Source organism: Mustela erminea, chromosome 7 (assembly GCF_009829155.1).
Source record: "Mustela erminea isolate mMusErm1 chromosome 7, mMusErm1.Pri, whole genome shotgun sequence".
NCBI classification, from domain to species: Eukaryota; Metazoa; Chordata; class Mammalia; order Carnivora; family Mustelidae; genus Mustela; species Mustela erminea.
In genome coordinates, this window is record NC_045620.1 from 103,721,323 (window position 1) to 103,740,618 (window position 19,296).

The following is a 19,296-nucleotide window of genomic DNA, read 5'->3' on the forward strand; positions in this document are numbered from 1 at the left end:
GCACACCTACAGTCTGCAGCCCTCTGAAATTTTTAAACTCTCCAATCTTATGTATAAGTAGCTTGTTGACTTTGCTTCTCCATACTTCTCATGAAATACACAGTAAAATATACAGGCCAGCTGTACTTCTCTCTGTTTGCTTTCCTCACCTCGGTACTGCCTGTGTCACCGGGTGGCATGCTGTGTGTTCTATTCCCAGGGGACTATGCATATAATAAAAACTTCTTACTGCATTGTAATTGCTTTCCTGTCTTTGTTTCTTTTTTTTTAAATTTATTTATTTTCAGCATAACAGTATCATTATTTTTTCACCACACCCAGTGCTCCATGCAATCCGTGCCCTCTATAATACCCACCACCTGGTACCCCGACCTCCCACCCCCCCACCACTTCAAACCCCTCAGATTGTTTTTCAGAGTCCATAGTTTGTTTCTTAACACATCTGTTTAAAGACAAAGGGCCTCTCAACCAGCTACTAGCATAGAAAGGACTCCAGGTTCTGCCCAGGTTCGCATGATATGTTGATGTAAGTTAAACTGGACAGCTCCTATGTCATACCATAAGGAAATAAGATGTTTAGTTAGTAGACGCTCAAGGAGCACAAATGGTCATTGACTTAATGTGGCTGGGGAAGTGGCCTGAAGTAGGGATATGGATGCCCTATGGGGTGGCTGGCTAGGAAGGAGGAGAGTGAAAGGATAAAGGCGGAAAGATCAGAAGCAAGAAATTACCCGGACTAAACCAAAATGAGAAGCTAAGCTAAAAACAAAATGAAACAAAACCCCCAAATCTAAAACAACAACAACAAGACTCCTCAGTATCTGGGATACATGGGACCAAACAAAAGATCTAACATTTGTGCCACTGGAATCCTAGAAAGAGTGCAGAGAGAGGATGGAGATGAAAAATATTTTGTATAAGTAATTGCTGAAAATTTTCACATTCAGCAGACCCCTAACAGCATAAACCTGAAGAAATACATGTCAAGACACGCGTATGAAAATTTCTGAGCACTGAAGAAAAAGGAAAAAATATCATAGGCTGAAAGAGAAAAATCACACTCACCAGAGAGGAAAACACCTCGAATGACAGAGGATTTCTATTCAGAAACCATGGGGACCAGAAGGAAATGATGTCAACATTTTTTTTTCTATATATAATTGACATATAACATTGTATAATTTTAAGTTTTACTCAGTGTGATAAGTTGATCTATGTTTATATTGTGAAATGATTACCAACATAAGGATAGTTAATGCAACTTCCACTTCACATAATTTTCCTTCTTGTTTTATTCACTTTTTGTGGTGAGAACTTTGAAGTTCTAGTCTCTTAGTGACCTTCCAGTACAATATAATACTGTTAACTACAGTCACCATGCTGTACATGAGACTATGAGAAATTATTTTATATGCAGAAGTTTGTACCCTGTGATCAACATCTTCCCTATTTATCTCACCACCCAGCCCCTGGTAACCACCAATCTATTCTCTGTTTCTATGTATTTGGCTTTTTTAGATTCCACATGGAAGTGATATTATACATAATGTCTTTCTCTGTCTTCCTTATTTCACTTAGCATATTACTTTCAAGCTCATCCATGTTGTCCGAAATGGCAAGATTCCTTTCCCTTTGATGGTTGAGTAGTATTTCATTGTGTGTGTACACATGTATAACACGTCTTCTTTATCCATTTATTCATCAGTGGACATTTAGGTTGTTTCCATATCATGGCTGTTTTAAATAATGCTGCAATGGACCCAGTGGTGCATATATATTTTCAAATACCCAGAAGTGGAATAGCTGGATCATAGGGTAGTTTTATTGTTAAGTTTCTGAGGAAACTCCATACTGTTTTCCATAGTGGCTGCACCAATTTACATCCCCAACAGCAATACCTGAGGGCATTTCTCCTTATCCTCTCCATATCCTCTAAATCCATATCCTCTATAACCTTTGGTATTTCTTCTTTTTTTTTTTTTGATAAATAGATACTGAATTTTATCAAATACTTTTTCTGCCTCTGTTGAGACAATCTTATGATTTTTACCCTTAATTTTATTAATGTGACATGTCATGCTGATTGATTTAAGGATATTGAACCATACTTGCATCTCTGGAATAAATCCTACTTGATCATGATATCTTTTAATATATTGCTGAATTTGGTTTGCTAATATTTTGTGGAGGATTTTTGCATCTATGTTCATCAGTGATATCGGCTTCCAGGTATAGCCCTTCTGTTCTGGACGCCAAGTGCTACAGCCTTGTCTCCCATCCCCTCGTGCTCTAGGCAGGGCTAGCCCCCAGAATGGGATCTGGGAGGGGAGGCAGATGCACATAGCTTAGGCTCCCTGAAAATACAGAGACATGATAATGTGGATATGCAGCTTGCTCCAAACTGCATGTAGGTAAACAAATGTTTCATTTAAAAAACCCTGTTATTTGCCCTATAAATATGGCCCTTGTGGGGATGGTTCATTGGAAGTGTCCCCTGAGGGGAGAACGCTCAGCCCAGGCCTCTCAGTCGGGACTTCAGCCTGGCTGTCTCCACGGGGCTTCCCGAGCTGGTGAGGTGGGGTGTGGTAAGTACCCCATAGGAGGTAAAGTGGCCTTATTCTCATTTCTTGCCTCCTATTCCCTTCCTGTAAGTGCATATTCCTTTCATTTTCTATTAGTTTTTCAATAATAATAATAATAATAATAATAATAATAATAAAGTTTTCTTTCCTTTTTGAAGCCAAAATGGGGCTGTGGTGAATCTTTTGTGCAGCAAGGGAGATGAGGGCTACTAATGTAGATGTTCATCACACTTAATAATACCTTGGCAGCAACATCTAAACTGGCACTGACCACTCACTGGGCACCCTAGCCTACTTCCATTGACACATAAAATTAACCATCAAAGGGGGAAATTGAGGGGCAGAGTGATGGGTGAATCAACCCTTTGTGAGGGTGAGGTGTGAATCCCCAGGCAGGGTCTACTTGATACAGGCTCTATCTGGGTCTTAGGAAATGGCTAATTTCACGAAGCAGTGCAGCAGCCAAAGGGACCACAGAACAGCCAGGGTTCCACCTGCCAGAGGAAGACTCAGGCGTCTGCCCCACTCACAGGACAGATGACAGAAGTTTTGTAGCTGTACTTGCAGTGTGCCCGAAGCCTCCACAGCCTCTGCCCTCCTCACCAGGCCTGCATGCTTGGCGTCTTAAGGGAACCCCACCCCTGCCCCCTTCCCTCTGCTTAAGAAGGAACAGCAGGACGAGGAACAGGTGCAGGGAAGTTTATATGGTGCCCAAGCAACCCTGCCCTGATTTCTCAAACCCCTAGAGGGAACTGAATTTTCCTGAGGGCACCTGGATTTCATTTATTGCTCAAATCAACACAAACATAAATATTGAACTGAAAATACAGAATAACTGAAAATTAGAATTCAGACTTCTTCTAGGTCCAAGGAGGGTTCCATGTGTCTCCGAGTGAGGAAATTCTGGGCCTGTCTTCTGTCTATTCCATCTCTCTGGCCCTTGCACAGCTCTGGGACTCAAGCTCAAGTTCTTACCTCATCCTTACCCATCTGCAGGAGAAAATGGCTTCAGAGCTCGATGTTCCCCATTCTCCACTTTCTTTCCATGGCTTCCAATTCTTTTGTCCTTCCCTGCCTCCCATTATTTGTTTCTCAGCATATTTTGTTATTTTACCACAGCTGTTGATATGAAGAGCCAAGTTCATCATTTCTGGAAACTGAACCCACTAAAAACATTTTTAAATTGAAAATGGAACCTCTTCATTTGATTTTAGAGCAGTTTGTCATTTTAGAACTTCTAGGTTGTTCTCAGAACTTCTGAGTTGACTTTTGGGTGTTCCTGTCATAAACTTTATTTTGGACTTATTTTCGGCTCCTTACATTTCCACTGGGCACTTTCACAACCCACTGCTTGTGAGATTTGCTTCTGTTCCCCCTGACTGCTTTGCATAAACCCCTCCAGGCCCAGACCTGTGGCTCAGGCTGTATAAAAGGGGTCTTTGCTACATGAGCTGAGCTGCATCAGGCAGGCAGGGGCAGCAAGATGGCCTCACAGAGGCAGGTCCTCCTGTCCTTGTTGCTGTGGGTCTCAGGTGAGAAGCTGAAAGTGCCATAATCCTTCCAGAGTAGTGTCATTTTAAATAATTTTTTAAGATATATAATGAGTAACACTGGTTATTTCCAGACTAGACCCAATGATGTACTGCCATGTAGTACCATTAGGAAGCACGCTTGCAATGACATATTTCAGTGTGACTGGGATAAAGTGTGTCTGTATCACCATTTTTTTGATTGCAGGTGCCCATGGGGACATCACGATGACTCAGTCTCCAGGCTTTCTGGCTGTGTCTCCAGGTCAGCGGGTCACCATGAACTGCAGAGCCAGTCAGAGTGTTAGCAACTATGTAGCCTGGTACCAGCAGCAACCTGGGCAGGCTCCCAGGCTCCTCATCTATCATGCATCCAGAAGGGCCACGGGCATCCCAGACCGGTTCAGTGGCAGTGGGTCTGGGACAGACTTCACCCTCACCATCAGCAACCTCCAGGCCGAAGATGTGGGGGACTATTACTGCCAGGAGGAATATAACTATCCGCCCACAGTGCTTCAGCCTTGAACAAAAACCTCCTCCGTGGGGTCACGGGTCACGGAGGTTTTGCTGCACACCAGCTGCTTCATCTTCGCTCAGCCCTGAACATGTGCGTTCCCCTATCTGCCCGAGAAGTCACGTCTCCTGACTTACTTCTTGAAGGTCTTGTAAGGCCCAGCAGAAAATGAAGAGTCCGGACTTTTCCTTCATTCCCCACCCCTTTAAAAAAAAAAAAAAGATTTTATTTATTCATTTGCCAGAGATAGAGAGAGCACAAGCAGAGGAAGCAGGAGGCAGAGGGAGAAGCAGGCTCCCTTCAGAGCAGGGAGCCCAATGCGGGACTCCATCCCAGGATGCTGGGATCATGACCTGAGCTGAAGGCAGCCATTTAACCGACTGAGCCACCAAGGCATCTCTCCTGCATCCATTTTTGTGGGAGGTTAATGAAGACAAATGCTGTGAAAATGTCTTAAGGATGCTGTTGGGCGTTTTTGTGTCCCAGGAAGCTGTGTGTCCCAGGTTCTCATGGCAGGAGTGAGCCAGGAAGGTCTGTCTTTAGCCTCTGACAAAGGGCCATGAACTTTACACCCTACGGATCAGTTTTCCCTTCCTGCTCCTCTTGGACTCTGGGACATTTCTCTTTTATTTCCTCATTCTCTTTTCCTCACCCTCCATCACCCTCCTACTCTGAACCTTCCCAGGATGAAACTTTTGAGCTCTCCTATTCAGAATGTCCCACATGGAAGGTAGTGTCCCTCTCACTTTTTCCTTCCATGGGCCCTGTTTCCCAGCCTTCTTGGGCAGTGTCCTGAATATTCATTTCTGCTTCGGCTCCTTTCCTACATCCCTTCTCTCTCTTCTCTATTTCTCCCAGGCGTACTCATTCTCACAAAGGCAATTCTCGCATTATTTTTTTTTTCATTTTATCTATTTATTGCTGGTGAGGAGGGGCTGAGGGAGATGGTGAGACTCTCAGGTAGATACCCTGTTGAGTGGGGACCTAATGCCCGCTCTTCTGAGATCATGACCTGAACCACGAGTCGGCTACTCAACAGACTGAGCCACCCAGGTGCTTTGATTCCCTCACTCTTCAATCCTGTCACATAGGAACACAGGACACTGTGCCTCCGCACCTTTTTCACCACTTGTCACCTTTTTCTTTAAAGTCATCCCTTTGGCACTCAGGTCCAGGAATCCAGAACCATGGCCCAAACTAAAGGCAGAGATTCAACCAACTGAGCCACGCATTGTCCCTGTGATGCTCAGCATTGTAATGTTCGAGAACTTGTCATGATTTTCTGATGGCACACCTAAGGCATGGCCACAAGAGTGACTGATCAAGATTGGGTGGATCATTTCTGATGATCCAAGAGATTATTGGAGGAGGGTCAGCCAAACAACTGAGAGAGCAGGTAATGGAAGATCATATCCTGGATACAGTGAAACCACCCGGAGTTGTGACAGGCTGAGAGACGCTCTAGGATGTGGGAACTAAAATATTCCAGAAACCAGGAGAGACTTTGGGGCTGGTGCTTGTCTGCAATAAGGAGTGATCCTAGAGTGGCGTAGCCTACCTATCTTGATTTCAAACATTGTTCTTCTACTTTCTAGGTAGGCCTGTTAGTCTAGAAGTGGCTGAAGGGGGCTACAGAACCGTCTCTTCTAAAACTACCACCTCAGGGTGGTTTTAGAAGAGACGGTTGGGGCAAGGCTACTGTACATGTCAGTGGTTTGGTGGGTAAGCGTCGGGGGAGAAGGTGTCCAGGTGGTGAGTCCTCTATCTCCCCCGACTTCCATATTTTTTGTTTTCCACCCTCATATAATCTGCTTTTGCTGTTCTTTCCAAATTTAAAACGTTTTCTAGTGACAAACGTAGCCTGCTCTTTGCTCCTAGTTTTGCACTAGAAGACTTTTTTTTTTAATGTTAAAAATATGTTGGGAAAAGAATAATGTGCATTGGTTCCAGCACAAGGATAGACTGAGATATAGTGTTGTCTCCTTCCTGAGCTGTTTTTTTCTGGGTTAAAATTTGAATGGCAAAGCCAGGAAATAGGAGTGCTCAGCAGACAGAGACTACAGACATCCTGTAGAGAGGAGGTTCTGCATGTGAGTGGCTGTTGGAGGCAATGGGAAGTGAGGTAGAGACGTGTGGAGAGGGCCAGGCTAGGGCTGTCATGACTAGAATGAGGGCTGAAGTTTGATGTGGGTCCTATCATTGTGACGGTACATCCTGATGTAAGACTGAAGTCGGCCATATTGTCTTCAGCTTGCAGCCTGCGGATGGTATGAATCAAGTCTGTCCTAGAGCCGCTGCCTCTGAACGGGAGGGTACCCCATAAACTCACGTGGAAGAGAGGTAAATGAGGGCCTTCAGTCCATGCTGGTGCAGGCTAAGCAGTGCTTCCTGGCCATGTGGTGGGGGCTCTCACTGGCCTTGCAGCTGATGGAGACTCTCTCCTGGGGAATGGCCAGGGACCTGGCAACTCAGGAAAGTGTCATGTGCCCACTGGAAGCTGCCATCAGAGGGGCACTGGGCTGATGCAGAGATGCTGTGTTTCTGTTAGAGCCAGAGTGAGGCTCACCTCCCAAGGTGAGGCCAGGCCCTAAGCTAGCCAGTGCATTTGGTGGCATTCATTTCCTCTCCCCTCCCAATACCACTCTTCTCAGGGAGCACGAGCATCTCCCCTGAGGGAACTCTCAACTTGGAGACATTCTCTCAGCTGGACCTTAAGAGCAGGAGCCTGAGGATCTGGCACTACCAGCCTTCCTCACGCCCGCCCCAAGGCTGTTCAGACTTTCTCTGTGGAAAAGACCCGGTGATCAGTATCAGGCCTGTGGTGGGAGGTTAATGTAAATGCCCAGCAGGCAGAGCTTGCAGAGTCCAAGGTCGTGTTGGTACGTGGTAGTGCTGCCTGCTGGCCACTCCCCTCAGCCGCCTGCACTTACCTGGCCCTCCCCCTGACAGATGACAAACAACTAGAATGATCTATTAGGCGGTGGTAAGTCACATGTGGCTCAGCATGATCCTGTCTGGGAAAAGTCACTGGGAGCCACTTGAGAGGGCATTTTGTAGAAGATGAAGAATTAGTTCATGAGAAAGTGTTGAGGTGATAGAGGATGTGCTCTTGCCCTGCGAGCTGGGATTCACACGGGTTTGTCTTTTGGGCTTTGTCACAGTACGTGCACATGACACGTCAATGTTAGAGGCAGGCTGAACGTGAAGTTGGGCACAGGGGGTTCTCCACTCTGAGCAGGAGTGACTGCTCTGCCTGGGAGGGCTTCAGGAAGACAGGACATTGGTTTCTAGGACTGAGCAGATAGAGTCCTGGGCTTATCCACACCGAGGCAAGTTCCTTGATTAGTGTCTGTTCCCAGCCTTCACCAAGGTTCCATGCTCAGCCCTCTCACCCTTTCCAGGTGCTGAGGACATGTCAGGACTTCATTTAAGGTCTTTTACTCAGTGGGGCCCACTCTCTCTCCCCATTGGATCCAGGCCACCCTGGTTCACACATTTATAACCCCGTGGTTTTCTGTTCCAGACAATAATCACAACTTGATATACATTATTGTGGTAATTCTAGGGTTTAAGAGTGTTCCTGAAATAACCTATAAACTCACAGTAATGGAGCCCAGGGCACTCTCCCATGTGGCATCTCAGACTAGAAGGCAAAGATTTAAGAAACTGGTCCCCAAATCCCTTGGGACATGCTTGAGCTATACGAGGGAATTTCTGGCCACCCAAAGTCCCACAGGGCGTTCTGAGAGCAGATGTTTCCTTTGGCTACAACCTCAAGCTCTTCTGAGCTGATTTACATGTTGTGTCATTAGACAAAACCCTAGGTTGTTCTCAAAATCCTTAAAGGTAGCTGGTCAGGACAGCTGAGTAGCAAGCCTCTGGTCCAGCTCTCAGAGATGGGGTCTGAGGCCCCCCTGCTGTGGATCCTGCTGCTCTGGGTTCCAGGTGAGAGGGGGGCACATGGAGAAATGGGAAAACTCACTGTGGCCACCATGCTTTCAGTGTGTCTGGGCTCTTGGTGACTGGAATTCAAGCATTTGGTGTGGGGTTCCAGTTGCCCAGTTACATTTTGTTTTCTGGTTCCTCAGAGTGTTGTCCTTGACTTTGACTACAATTTCATCAGTGCTGTGGGTCTCCACTGGGATGTTCTCAGTACTTCTGCAAATCTGTTGTGCTTCACATTCCAGGCTGCACTGGGAACATTGTGCTGACACAGTCTCCAGACTCTTTGACTGTGTCTCCAGGGCACAGGGTCACCATCTCTTGCAAGACCAGTCGAAAGTCCGTGACATTTTGGGCATTACACACTATATTACATGGTATCAGCAAAAATCAGGACAGCATCTGAGAATCCTGACTTATAAAGCATCCAGTCAAGTGTCTGGGGTCCCGGCCTGATTTAGCAGTGGTGGGTCTGGGACTGAATTCAGTCTCACCATGGATCCTGGAAGATGGTGATGCTGCCAGTTATTACTGCCAGCAGAGTAAGGAGACTCCTCTCATGGTGCTCTGGGTGTAAACAAGACCCTCCCCAGGAGGCTGCTCAGTGAGGCTCCATCCTTCATATGTTCCTCCTCATGACCCAGCGTCTCTGGGCGGTTTGGGTAAAAGGGTCAGACTATGAGAGAGGAAGGTCTCAGACTGACACATGTCTGTGTGTTTGTGTTTTCCTCATAACCTGTTGTATAATTTAATGATCATATGACTTCAGGGGTCACATAGTCACTCTCCATGTTGTTCAGAAACTAAGAACTAGATGTAGTTGTCTGTGCTCCTTTGATTCAGGTTTCTCCATCTCTGTGTCTTTCTCAAAAACAACTTCTTCTGTCCTAGACATATTTACTTGTCCTTTTCTCCTTGCCCGATTTTCATGTCCTTTTTCTATGATACCATCATGTATCTGGCCAAGGTCTTCTCTTGTCTGCTTTTTCTGTTTTGTAGAACATTTCAGGTAGAGTGAACTCCAGAAGCCTGAGTGTAGACAGTGACAAAGATTGAAGGGTCAGTTTTCATATCTGTCTCCACTCCTACGTTTGTATCATTTGGGCTTCTGTATCCTCCCCAAGGGGAGCTGGGGAAACTGACAAATAGTACCCTGTAACATGTCAGTGTCCTCAGATTACCATTAGTTTCTAAGCTTGTAACAGTGTGTCACCATTTAGGAATTTTACTGTCATATTCCTTTTTTATTGCCCCACAAAAAGTTAGGACAAACTCAGTGGCTAAAATACACATTGATCATCACACAGTTTCTAGGAGTCAGGCTTCTGGACAGAGTTTACCTGGGTTCTCTTCTTGGGGTTGCCCAGGAAGAAACCAGGTGCTGGCCAGACTTCCTTCTCATCCAGAGGCTTGAAGAATCTGTTTTCAAGGTCTTTTCAGGTTGTGGGAGGAATTCTTTTCTTTGTGACTATCTTACTAAAGGTCCTGACCTTTGGTAGCTACAGGACAGAGGTCACATCAATGTCCTAGTGGCCACTCAAAGTTCCTGACATGTGAGATCCTTAGTAATCATCCCAGCAATGGGAAATCCATCCAGAAGAAAGAGAGCTTAATTTCTCCTTTAAGGGCATCGTCCTGATTTAGTGAGGTCCCACCATCATAATCTTCATTTTAATTAACTCAGAATCAACTGACTTGGGATGGTAGTTACATCTACCAAATCCCTTCCCCTCTGCAAGATTGCATGGGCTCAAAGGAAGTCACAGCGCTTTGCCCACACTGAATGGGAGGGCATGAACCCTGGGGTGTAGGTGTCATACCCCCCAACCCTCAAGATCTCTTTGATACAACTATCCCACTTACATAAGGCTTTTTTTGTTTGCTTATTTCCATTCTCTTTCTCCCAAGAGTCTCTGGTGCCTAGGACATCAAATACAAAAGCTCCTCAGGTAATGGATCATGAACAGCATCAGACCCACCCCTCAGGGCCATGTTTCCCTTCTAGCTTCTCATATTTCTCCTATTGCTTCCCAACTGAAGAAATAGTCAATGTTTCCCTTGGCTTTGTGTTACATTTGTAATAAATTGATAAATAATATTAGGCATATAATTTGAAAAATGCCTGAATTAGGAAAGAAAGAACCATCTCATATGAATGACCCAAGCTCCTACCCTAAGGACCTAGAAAATAAAGAGCAAATAAAATCCAAGCAGGTAGAATGAAGGAAATATAAGAATTAGAGTGAAAGTCAATGGAATATATATTCTAGCCCCTCAAAAAATGTAGGATCCTTTTAAAACCAGCAAGGGGCAGAGAGCTACATGTATTGTCGTGCTATTGAGCCAAGGGCTGTGTATCATTCAGTTTCAGAGGGAAAGGTAAATGTTTGGCTCCAAAAAAAAAAAAAAAAAAAGAAAGAAAGAAAGAAAGAAAAAGAAAAAAAAAAGACTTGTTTTGGCTCCACTTGATAGTTGGATGGGGGCTGGTTCTCTTCTCTAGAGGGAGCCAGTGCCTGTCATTCGTGGAACATCCTTGCACCTATCTAGGCTCCAGATCACACTCTGGGGTTCTAGTTTCCCTATGTTTTGGGGGTTCAGAGGTCTTTACAGAGACCTTAATGTATGGAATAGGGTTCAGTTCAGCAGCGGCCATGGGAAGAGGCAGCACCCCTCTGGGGATTGGGATTTGCTGATGGAAATTATGTACAGCAGATTCTTACTACAGAGGAAATTCACCACCCACACTGCCCCTTTGTTTGGTAATGGTGCTGAATTAAGCTGTCTGGACAGGAATGTGTAAGTGATGCCCTAGTCCAGAGGTCCACCTGCCTCCCCAAAGCCCTGAGAACTTTCCTTCTCCTCTGCCTGCCTAGCTTCTACAGGTAGAAGGACCACAGGGACTTCTAAGCCAAGACCCCCTCACCCACCCGCTGCTGAATTGCTTCTTCCTCTGCAACCAGAATACCCTTGGAATTATTTTCAACGGGCATCATTAGGAGAGCGGGTGTTTAGCTGGTGACAGGGCTCAGCCAGCATCATGAATTTTCCAGCTCAAATTCTCAGTGTCTTGCTGTTTGGTGTCACAGCTGAGAAAGAAGGGAAGCTCAAAACTTACTACCTCTTTGCCATCAGAGCTGGAGTCTAGGACCAGTTTTTTCTTTCTTTGGCTTGAGTCTTTTGGCAAATCTGCATGTTGCATGCTAGGAAGACGTTCCCTTCCTCTCTTTCTGCTTGCTTCCATCTCTTCTGTCTCTCCCATGTGATCTTAGTTTCCAGTGGGGGAACCATCTTGACCCAGTCTCTGCCTCTCTGGCTGCTTCCCAAGAGAACAGAGTCACCATTCTCTCAGAGACCAGCTCCAACATAAGCTCCAGCAACTTAAACAGGTACCATCAGAAGCCTGGAGCTTCCCCTAAGCTACTTGTTTACTTCTCAGCAAGCCTAGCTTCGGGGGTCCTGGCTCACCTCAGCAGGCATGGATGTGGGTGGGAACTCTTAACTGTCTCACCACCAGTAGCCTGGGGGTCTAATGCGCAGCCAATTACTGTTGCCAGCAAGGGCAACAGTGTTAAAGACAGCAACAAAAGCTCCAGCTGTGGGCCCAGCTATGCTCCCTCAGATACCCTGAAGGTCATGGGCTCTGCATCCGAGTCTGGGAGACCTCAGTGTGGCCATCTGTGGTGCCCTGGACTTGGCTGACTGTAGAAGATGCTGGGCTTTTCTCAATGGGCTCCGTTTTGGCGACAGCCTGGTTCATGAAGGGAAAGGTGCAGCAGGTGTGATGCCATTCTTCCAGAGCATTACTCTTGTTTTGTTTTTGTTTGTTTGTTTAAGATTTTTATTTATTTATCTGTCAGAGAGAGAGAGCACAAGTAGGCAGAGAGTCAGTCAGAGGGAGAAGCAGGGTCCCCTTTGAGCAGAGAGCCAGAGATCTGCTGGATCCTTGGACCATGGGATCATGACCTGAGCTGAAAGCAGACACTTAACTGACTGAACCACCCAGGCGCCCACCCCCGACTTAGGTCATTCTTAAAACAAAGTTACTTTCTGCACTGCCCTGTAAGGCTTTCTTTGCTAACAGGATTGAATTAAGCCTGTCTGGACAGGATCCCATAAATAATGCCCTGGACCAGACAGACACACACCTCACAAAAGCGCTGAGAACCTTCCCTCTCCTATGGCTGCCTAATTTACATAAATGGAAGGACCACAGAGACTTATAAGCCAGGACCTCCTCACTCACACCTTGCTGATTTGTATTTTCCTCTGGTACAAATAATTCTAAAATATATATGGAACCAGAAAAGACCCCCATAGCCACAGGAATGTTGAAAAAGGAAGCCAAAGCTGGTGGCATCACAATTCCAGACTTCAAGCTCTATTACAAAGCTGTCATCATCAAGACAGAATGGTACTGGCACTAAAACAGACACTTAGACCCATGGAACAGAATAGAGAAACCAGAAATGGACCCTCAACTCTATGGTCAAGTAATCTTCGACAAAGTATGAAAGAATGCCCAATGGAAAAAAATGAAAATCTCTTCAATGAAAGATGTTGGGAAAACTGGACAGACACATGCAGAAAGATGAAACTGAACCAGTTTCTTAGACCATACACAAAAATGGACTCAAAATGGATGAAAGACCTTAATGTGAGACAGGGAATCCATGAAAATCTTAGAGGAGAACACAGGCAGCAACCTCTGTGACCTCGACCACAACAACTTCTTTCTGAATGTCTCTTCAAAGGCCAGGGAAACAAAGGCAAAAAATGAACTATTGGGACTTCATCAGGATTAAAAAGTTTTTTAGTAGAAATAAAGTAATGGTAGAAAAAGAAAAAAGGGAAACATGACAATACAGTGATAACCTACATTGCTCCATTATTGTGCAAGTCAATATCAGACAACCAGCTCTCTAGAAAATGAAAGTTCAGAAAGAAGAGATATTTATTTATTTATTTAATATTTTAACAGCATAAGGAATCAAGTCAATGGTATTGTAATTGCACTGTATGGTGACAGATGTGGCCATAGAATAATGTATGAACTTGTGGAATCACTATGTTGTACCGCTGAAATAGGATAGCCCTATGTGTCAATGATGCTAATCCAAAATAGAGGAAATATTTAAATCCTTGATCCAAACATCTTCCACAGGAATCCAAAGGAAAAGAAGTTCTTGTTCAGGGTAGATGTTCCAGGAGACTTCAGAATTCATCTCCTCCCATGGACATGTGGAACCTACAGCTATGCATGGGACAACTCCCACTGTGAGACATCCAGATACTAGCCGAGGGACTCCTACACATTGGGTTAAAGAGGTCATACCCACATTGGAACACGTGCACAAAGCTGGGACACATTCTTGCTATGAACTCCACCTCCAACAGAACCATATACCATTGGAAGGGATCTTGTAACTCCCAGTTTCTCCCTGAAGAGCAAAGGGTTTTGACCCAACTTCTAGTGCCTCAACTTGCAAAACTTCCACCTGAGGAACCGGCTCCAAAACACCTCAATCTGGAAGCCAGCGGGGCAGTGCATGGAGACTCCCCAACAGAACAGTAAACAAAGAAACAGGGAGCAGATGGAACCCCCCACCTCCCAGCCTTACCCTCAAAGAAGCCTATTTTCAGATCTTAAAGGCTGCTGCCTGACAGTTAGGCTTCCAATTCAGAACACATCTATGGGCTGCCTGCATTCCTCTCTGGAAATCGGGGAAGACTGTGTTTGTACTCTGCATTCTCTCTCTTCCCAGCTCCAGGTCCCTGGTGTCTCCCTGGAAAGAGCTTGTGCACTTGTCTGGTGCCCCAGCACCCCTTGACCACCTGGCTCTGTTGGCCAGCAGGGCTGAAGTTCTCAGACCCACAGGGCTAGAGCAAATAGAAACAAATAATATTTGCATAAATAATACTTGTGTGTTAGAACTGAAAAATAATACTTTCAATAAACTTGGAAAATTACAATAAGTTTGTGATAAGCTTACAAACAGATGAACTTGCAAGAATATTTGTGTATTATAATTTAAAATAATGCAATAAATATGTATAATAGATGGTAATACTTTATTAATTTGATATCTTGACTGAGTATAAGATTTTTCTGGATTGTTTTTCTGCAATTTCATTTATTATGGCATCAAAATTTGTACTTTTAGCAAACTCAGTTACCATATGTAATTGCAAATAACAGTGTCTTTTGGCAAATACAAGATCTCAAATATTTTTCAGTAAGTTTTAATTTTGAAAAGTTTTTTTTCTGATGCAAAAGAAAAAAAAGCCCTGAGTTGTTTGGAATATTTTATAGTCTGCAATGACATTATGCTGTCTTTCTGATTAATTATTTGAATTATAAATTTTAATATGTCTAGACATGATGAACCATTTCTAAAAGAAAAGACTTAACTCTTCACACAAATTAGTTTTGTGTAAATTGGATTTAATATCAGATACAAATGTATACCATATCTTAATGTTTCTTCTGACATTTCTTGCAATATAAATATGTAGATATAAAACATGAAACTGACAATAGCTCCATAATTTGTATACATTTAAGAACACCTATTTATTACATTCTGCCTCTGTCCTTCAATTACAACTAATCCTCAAGTAGTCTTATTAAAGAATGTTTAGTATGAAGCTTCATATAAAATAGTGCTCTTCATCAAATGTGACACTATTTAAACTTAACATTTACTTCTAGGACTGTGGCTACTTAGTTTACATTGCCATAGCTGTTTTCAAAACTGAGATCCTAAATTCCCTGAAGAATTCTCATAATTTTTTTTTGACATATTGGTATGCTATGCTCTGCTCATTGCAAGTGTAGCTACCCTCTCTCTCCGCACAACACTGTTCAAATATCATAAACTATTTCCCTTCCTTGTACCTTTCATCCCTGTGACCTACTCATTCCATAACTGGAAGCCCGTTCGTCCCAATCTCCTTCACACATTCTTCCCTTCCTGCCTGTTCCCTTCCCCTCAGGCAACCACCAGTTTGGTCTCTGTATTCAGGGGTTGTTCTGCTTTTGTTTGTTTTGTTTTATATTTTAGATTCTACATATAAATGAAATCATATGATGTTTGTCTTTCTCTGGACTTACTTCAACTCACATAATAGCCTACTGGTCCACCCATGTTGTCTCAAATGGCTAGATTTCATTCTTTTTATGGCTGGGTAAAATTTCATTGTATATATGGACATTGTCTTTATAGGATTAGCAGCTTATATCTGCTATGGGTTTCCAAGTCTGTTTGGGAGCTTGAAGAAAAAGGTTTACAGTTGTTCTCGGCCATATTTCCTATGGGGTTAGTGTGTGTATAGAGTGTTACCTAGAGAACATAGTACAAGAACAGTTAGTATTGAAAGGGTCCATGGATAAAAGGATGAGACCGATACAAAGCGAAGGTCAAGCAAAGCTTTATTTCGCACCAAGCATCGAGAATCAAACTGACTGGCCAGGGCCATCTCTTGCAAAGAGGCGACCCCTCCCAGTCTCACAGACTAACTTTTATAGAGTAAAGGCCATGTGATTGAGCCTGGCCACACACAGGTGGCCAATGGAATTACATTCTACCCCATGATAGTCGTCTAATTCAGCCTATGACCTTGGCTAGAATTTGTCTGGAGCCCAAAAGGCGGGGCTCACACTCCTTGTCGGGTAATACGTGCACTTTCCCTTGATTGGACGTTTCCACCTGGCCTGGCTCATCCTTGGCTGGTAGGGAGGTAATATATGCCCTTTCACTGATTGGACGTTTCCACCTGGCTGGACACGTCCTTGTATGTGGGCTCCATTACCAGGGGCTGGTCAGTCATATTTCACTAGTTCTGTTTCTAAGTGCTTTTCTCTTGGGTTGGAAGGGGCAGGTTCAATCTAAGTTTACTGCATAAACAACAAAATGGCTCACTCTGGCTAAGTAGGCTCTTACAGTATAACTGGGAAAGAAGAAATTCAGAGAGTGGGAAAATAAGCAGTAATAAATTCTGAATGATATCAAATATTATCCTACTGAAAATATCACAAACTTTGTTAGCTCAAAAATGTATGTAATTCCCACCTGATCATGGTGGATAATCTTTTTAATGTGCTGTTGGATCCTGTCGGCTAGGATCTTGTTGAGAATCTTAACATCCATATTCATCAGAGATATTGGTCTAAAATTCTCCTTTTTGGTAGGGTCTTTGTCTGGTTTGGGGATCAGGGTAATGCTGGCTTCATAGAAAGAGTCTGGAAGTTTTCCTTCTGATTCAATTTTTTGAAACAGCTTCAAGAGAATAGGTGTTAATTCTTCTTTGAAAGTTTGGTAGAATTCCCCAGGGAATCCTTCAGGTCCTGGGCTCTTGTTTTTTGGGAGGTTTTCAATATCAGCCACAGCAACTTCTTCCAAGATATGTCTCCAAAGGCAAAGGAAACAAAAGCGAAAATAAACTTTTGGGACTTCATCAAAATCAAAAGCTTCTGCACAGCAAAGGAAACAGTCAAAAAAACAAAGAGGCAACCCACGGAATGGGAGAAGATATTTGCAAATGACAGTACAGACAAAAAAGGTTGATATCCAGGATCTATAATGAATTCCTCAAACTCAACACACATGGAACAGGCAAACATATCAAAAAATGAAGATATGAAGATATGAAGAAGATATGAACAGACACTTCTCCAATCAAGACATACAAATGGCTATCAGACACATGAAAAAATGTTCATCATCACTAGCCATCAGGGAGATTCAAATTAAAACCACATTGAGATATCACCTTACACCAGTTAGAATGGCCAAAATTAACAAAACAGGAAACAACATGTGTTGGAGAGGATGTGGAGAAAGGGGAACTATCTTACACTGTTGGTGGGAATGCAAGTTGGTGCAGCCTCTTTGGAGAACAGTGTGGAGATTCCTCAAGAAATTAAAAATAGAACTTCCCTATGACCCTGCCATTGCACTCCTGGGTATTTACCCCAAAGATACAGATGTCGTGAAATGAAGGCCCATCTGTACCCCAATGTTTATAGCAGCAATGGCCACGGTCACCAAGCTATGGAAAGAACCAAGATGCCCTTCAACGGATGAATGGATAAGGAAGATGTGGTCCATATACACTATGGAGTATTATGCCTCCATCAGAAAGGATGAATACCCAACTTTTGTAGCAACATGGACGGGACTGGAAGAGATTATGCTGAGTGAAATAAGTAAAGCAGAGAGAGTCAATTATCATATGGTTTCACTTATTTGTGGAGCATAACAAATAGCATGGAGGACAAGGGGTGTTAGAGAGGAGAAGGGAGTTGGGATAAATTGGAAGGGGAGGTGAATCATGAGAGACTATGGACTCTGAAAAACAATCTGAGGGGTTTGAAGTGGCGGAGGGTTTTGAGGTTGGGGTACCAGGTGGTGGGTATTATAGAGGGCACGGATTGCATGGAGCACTGGGTGTGGTGAAAAAATAATGAATACTGTTTTTCTGAAAATAAATAAATTTAATAAAAAAAATTATGTATGTAATTGTGTTGCCACAAAATATGCCTAGGATTTCTGACACTCAGGCTGAGTAATTGTCCCTGACCCATGCGTACAGGCTGGGAGGGTCCAGTTAAGGTTCAGGACAGCTGTCCTGGCAGCTCACCACTCAGCCCTACAGGATGACACGTCACTTCTGGAGCTGGTTGTGCCCCACTGAGGCTGTTGGCGTCCAAGGGCCAGGACTCGGTCCAGAGCACTCAGCTGCATGTTACTGCCCTGACTTCCCCAGAACCTGCCTCTGACCACAGCTCAGAGTCTCTGCTGTGCCGGCTCACTGCTCAGGCAACACACGTGCCCGCCAAACAGAGAGGTTTGTGTTCAGGCTTGAACCACTGTGGGAGGAAAATGTGTTTCTTGATAACAGTAATAAACTCCCACATCATCAGCCTCCACCCTGCTGATTCTCAGGGTGAAATCTGTCCCTGACCCACTGCCACTGAACCTGTCTGGGACTCCAGTGAAACGGTTGGAAACCCTGTAGATCAGGAGCTGTGGGGACTGGCCTGGCTTCTGCAGGTACCAATGCAAATAGGTGTTTCCATTACTGTGTACGAGGCTCTGACTGGCCCTACAGGAGATGGAGGCCGGCTCTCCGGGAGTGACCGACAGCAAGAGTGGGGTCTGAGTCAGCACGACCTCCCCGCTGGATCCTAAAATAATGAGAGTTAAGTACAGATTATGGAATAAGAGTGTAATCCATTTTTATGATTTTAAATTTTGATTATATTAGGCCAAATCATTATTTTGTGATTGGATTCCTATTCTAAATATATTCAATTTCCATGGAGAACCCAAGAATTACAGGGCACAGAGTGGCCACATTTTTTTTCCTTCAGCATCTCACTAAAGCACTGTTCTTTTGTCCTTGCAGAGTCTTCATAATTTTCACAGATCTCAATATTTAATACCCCTTTTCGGAGGGCAATCTCACCCCTGGAGAGAACACACATAGGGACTAACAGCACCCAACAGCTCACCCTCCTCACTGCAATCTCCCATCTCCTCCCAGCTTTGCTCTTACCTGGGACCCAGAGCATCAGCAGCCCCAGGAGCTGAGAAGGGAACCTCATTTTGAGAAGCTGAACTGTGAGTCCTAGTAAGTAAACACAAGCTCAGAGCTGAACTTTATCTCAGACTTCCAAGGGAAGGTCCTCCCCAGGGGACAATATGCAAATCCTGTGGTGGGTGTGGCA

At 44.2% G+C, this 19,296-nt stretch overlaps 1 gene segment (V, D, J or C); it reads left to right on the plus strand.

Moving 5' to 3' along the window:
* Positions 1–4,007: 4,007 nt before the first annotated feature.
* Positions 4,008–4,651, plus strand: LOC116596455. The segment is given in 2 exon segments: positions 4,008–4,114; positions 4,320–4,651. Coding segments are annotated over 2 exon segments (366 nt in total).
* Positions 4,652–19,296: the final 14,645 nt, after the last annotated feature.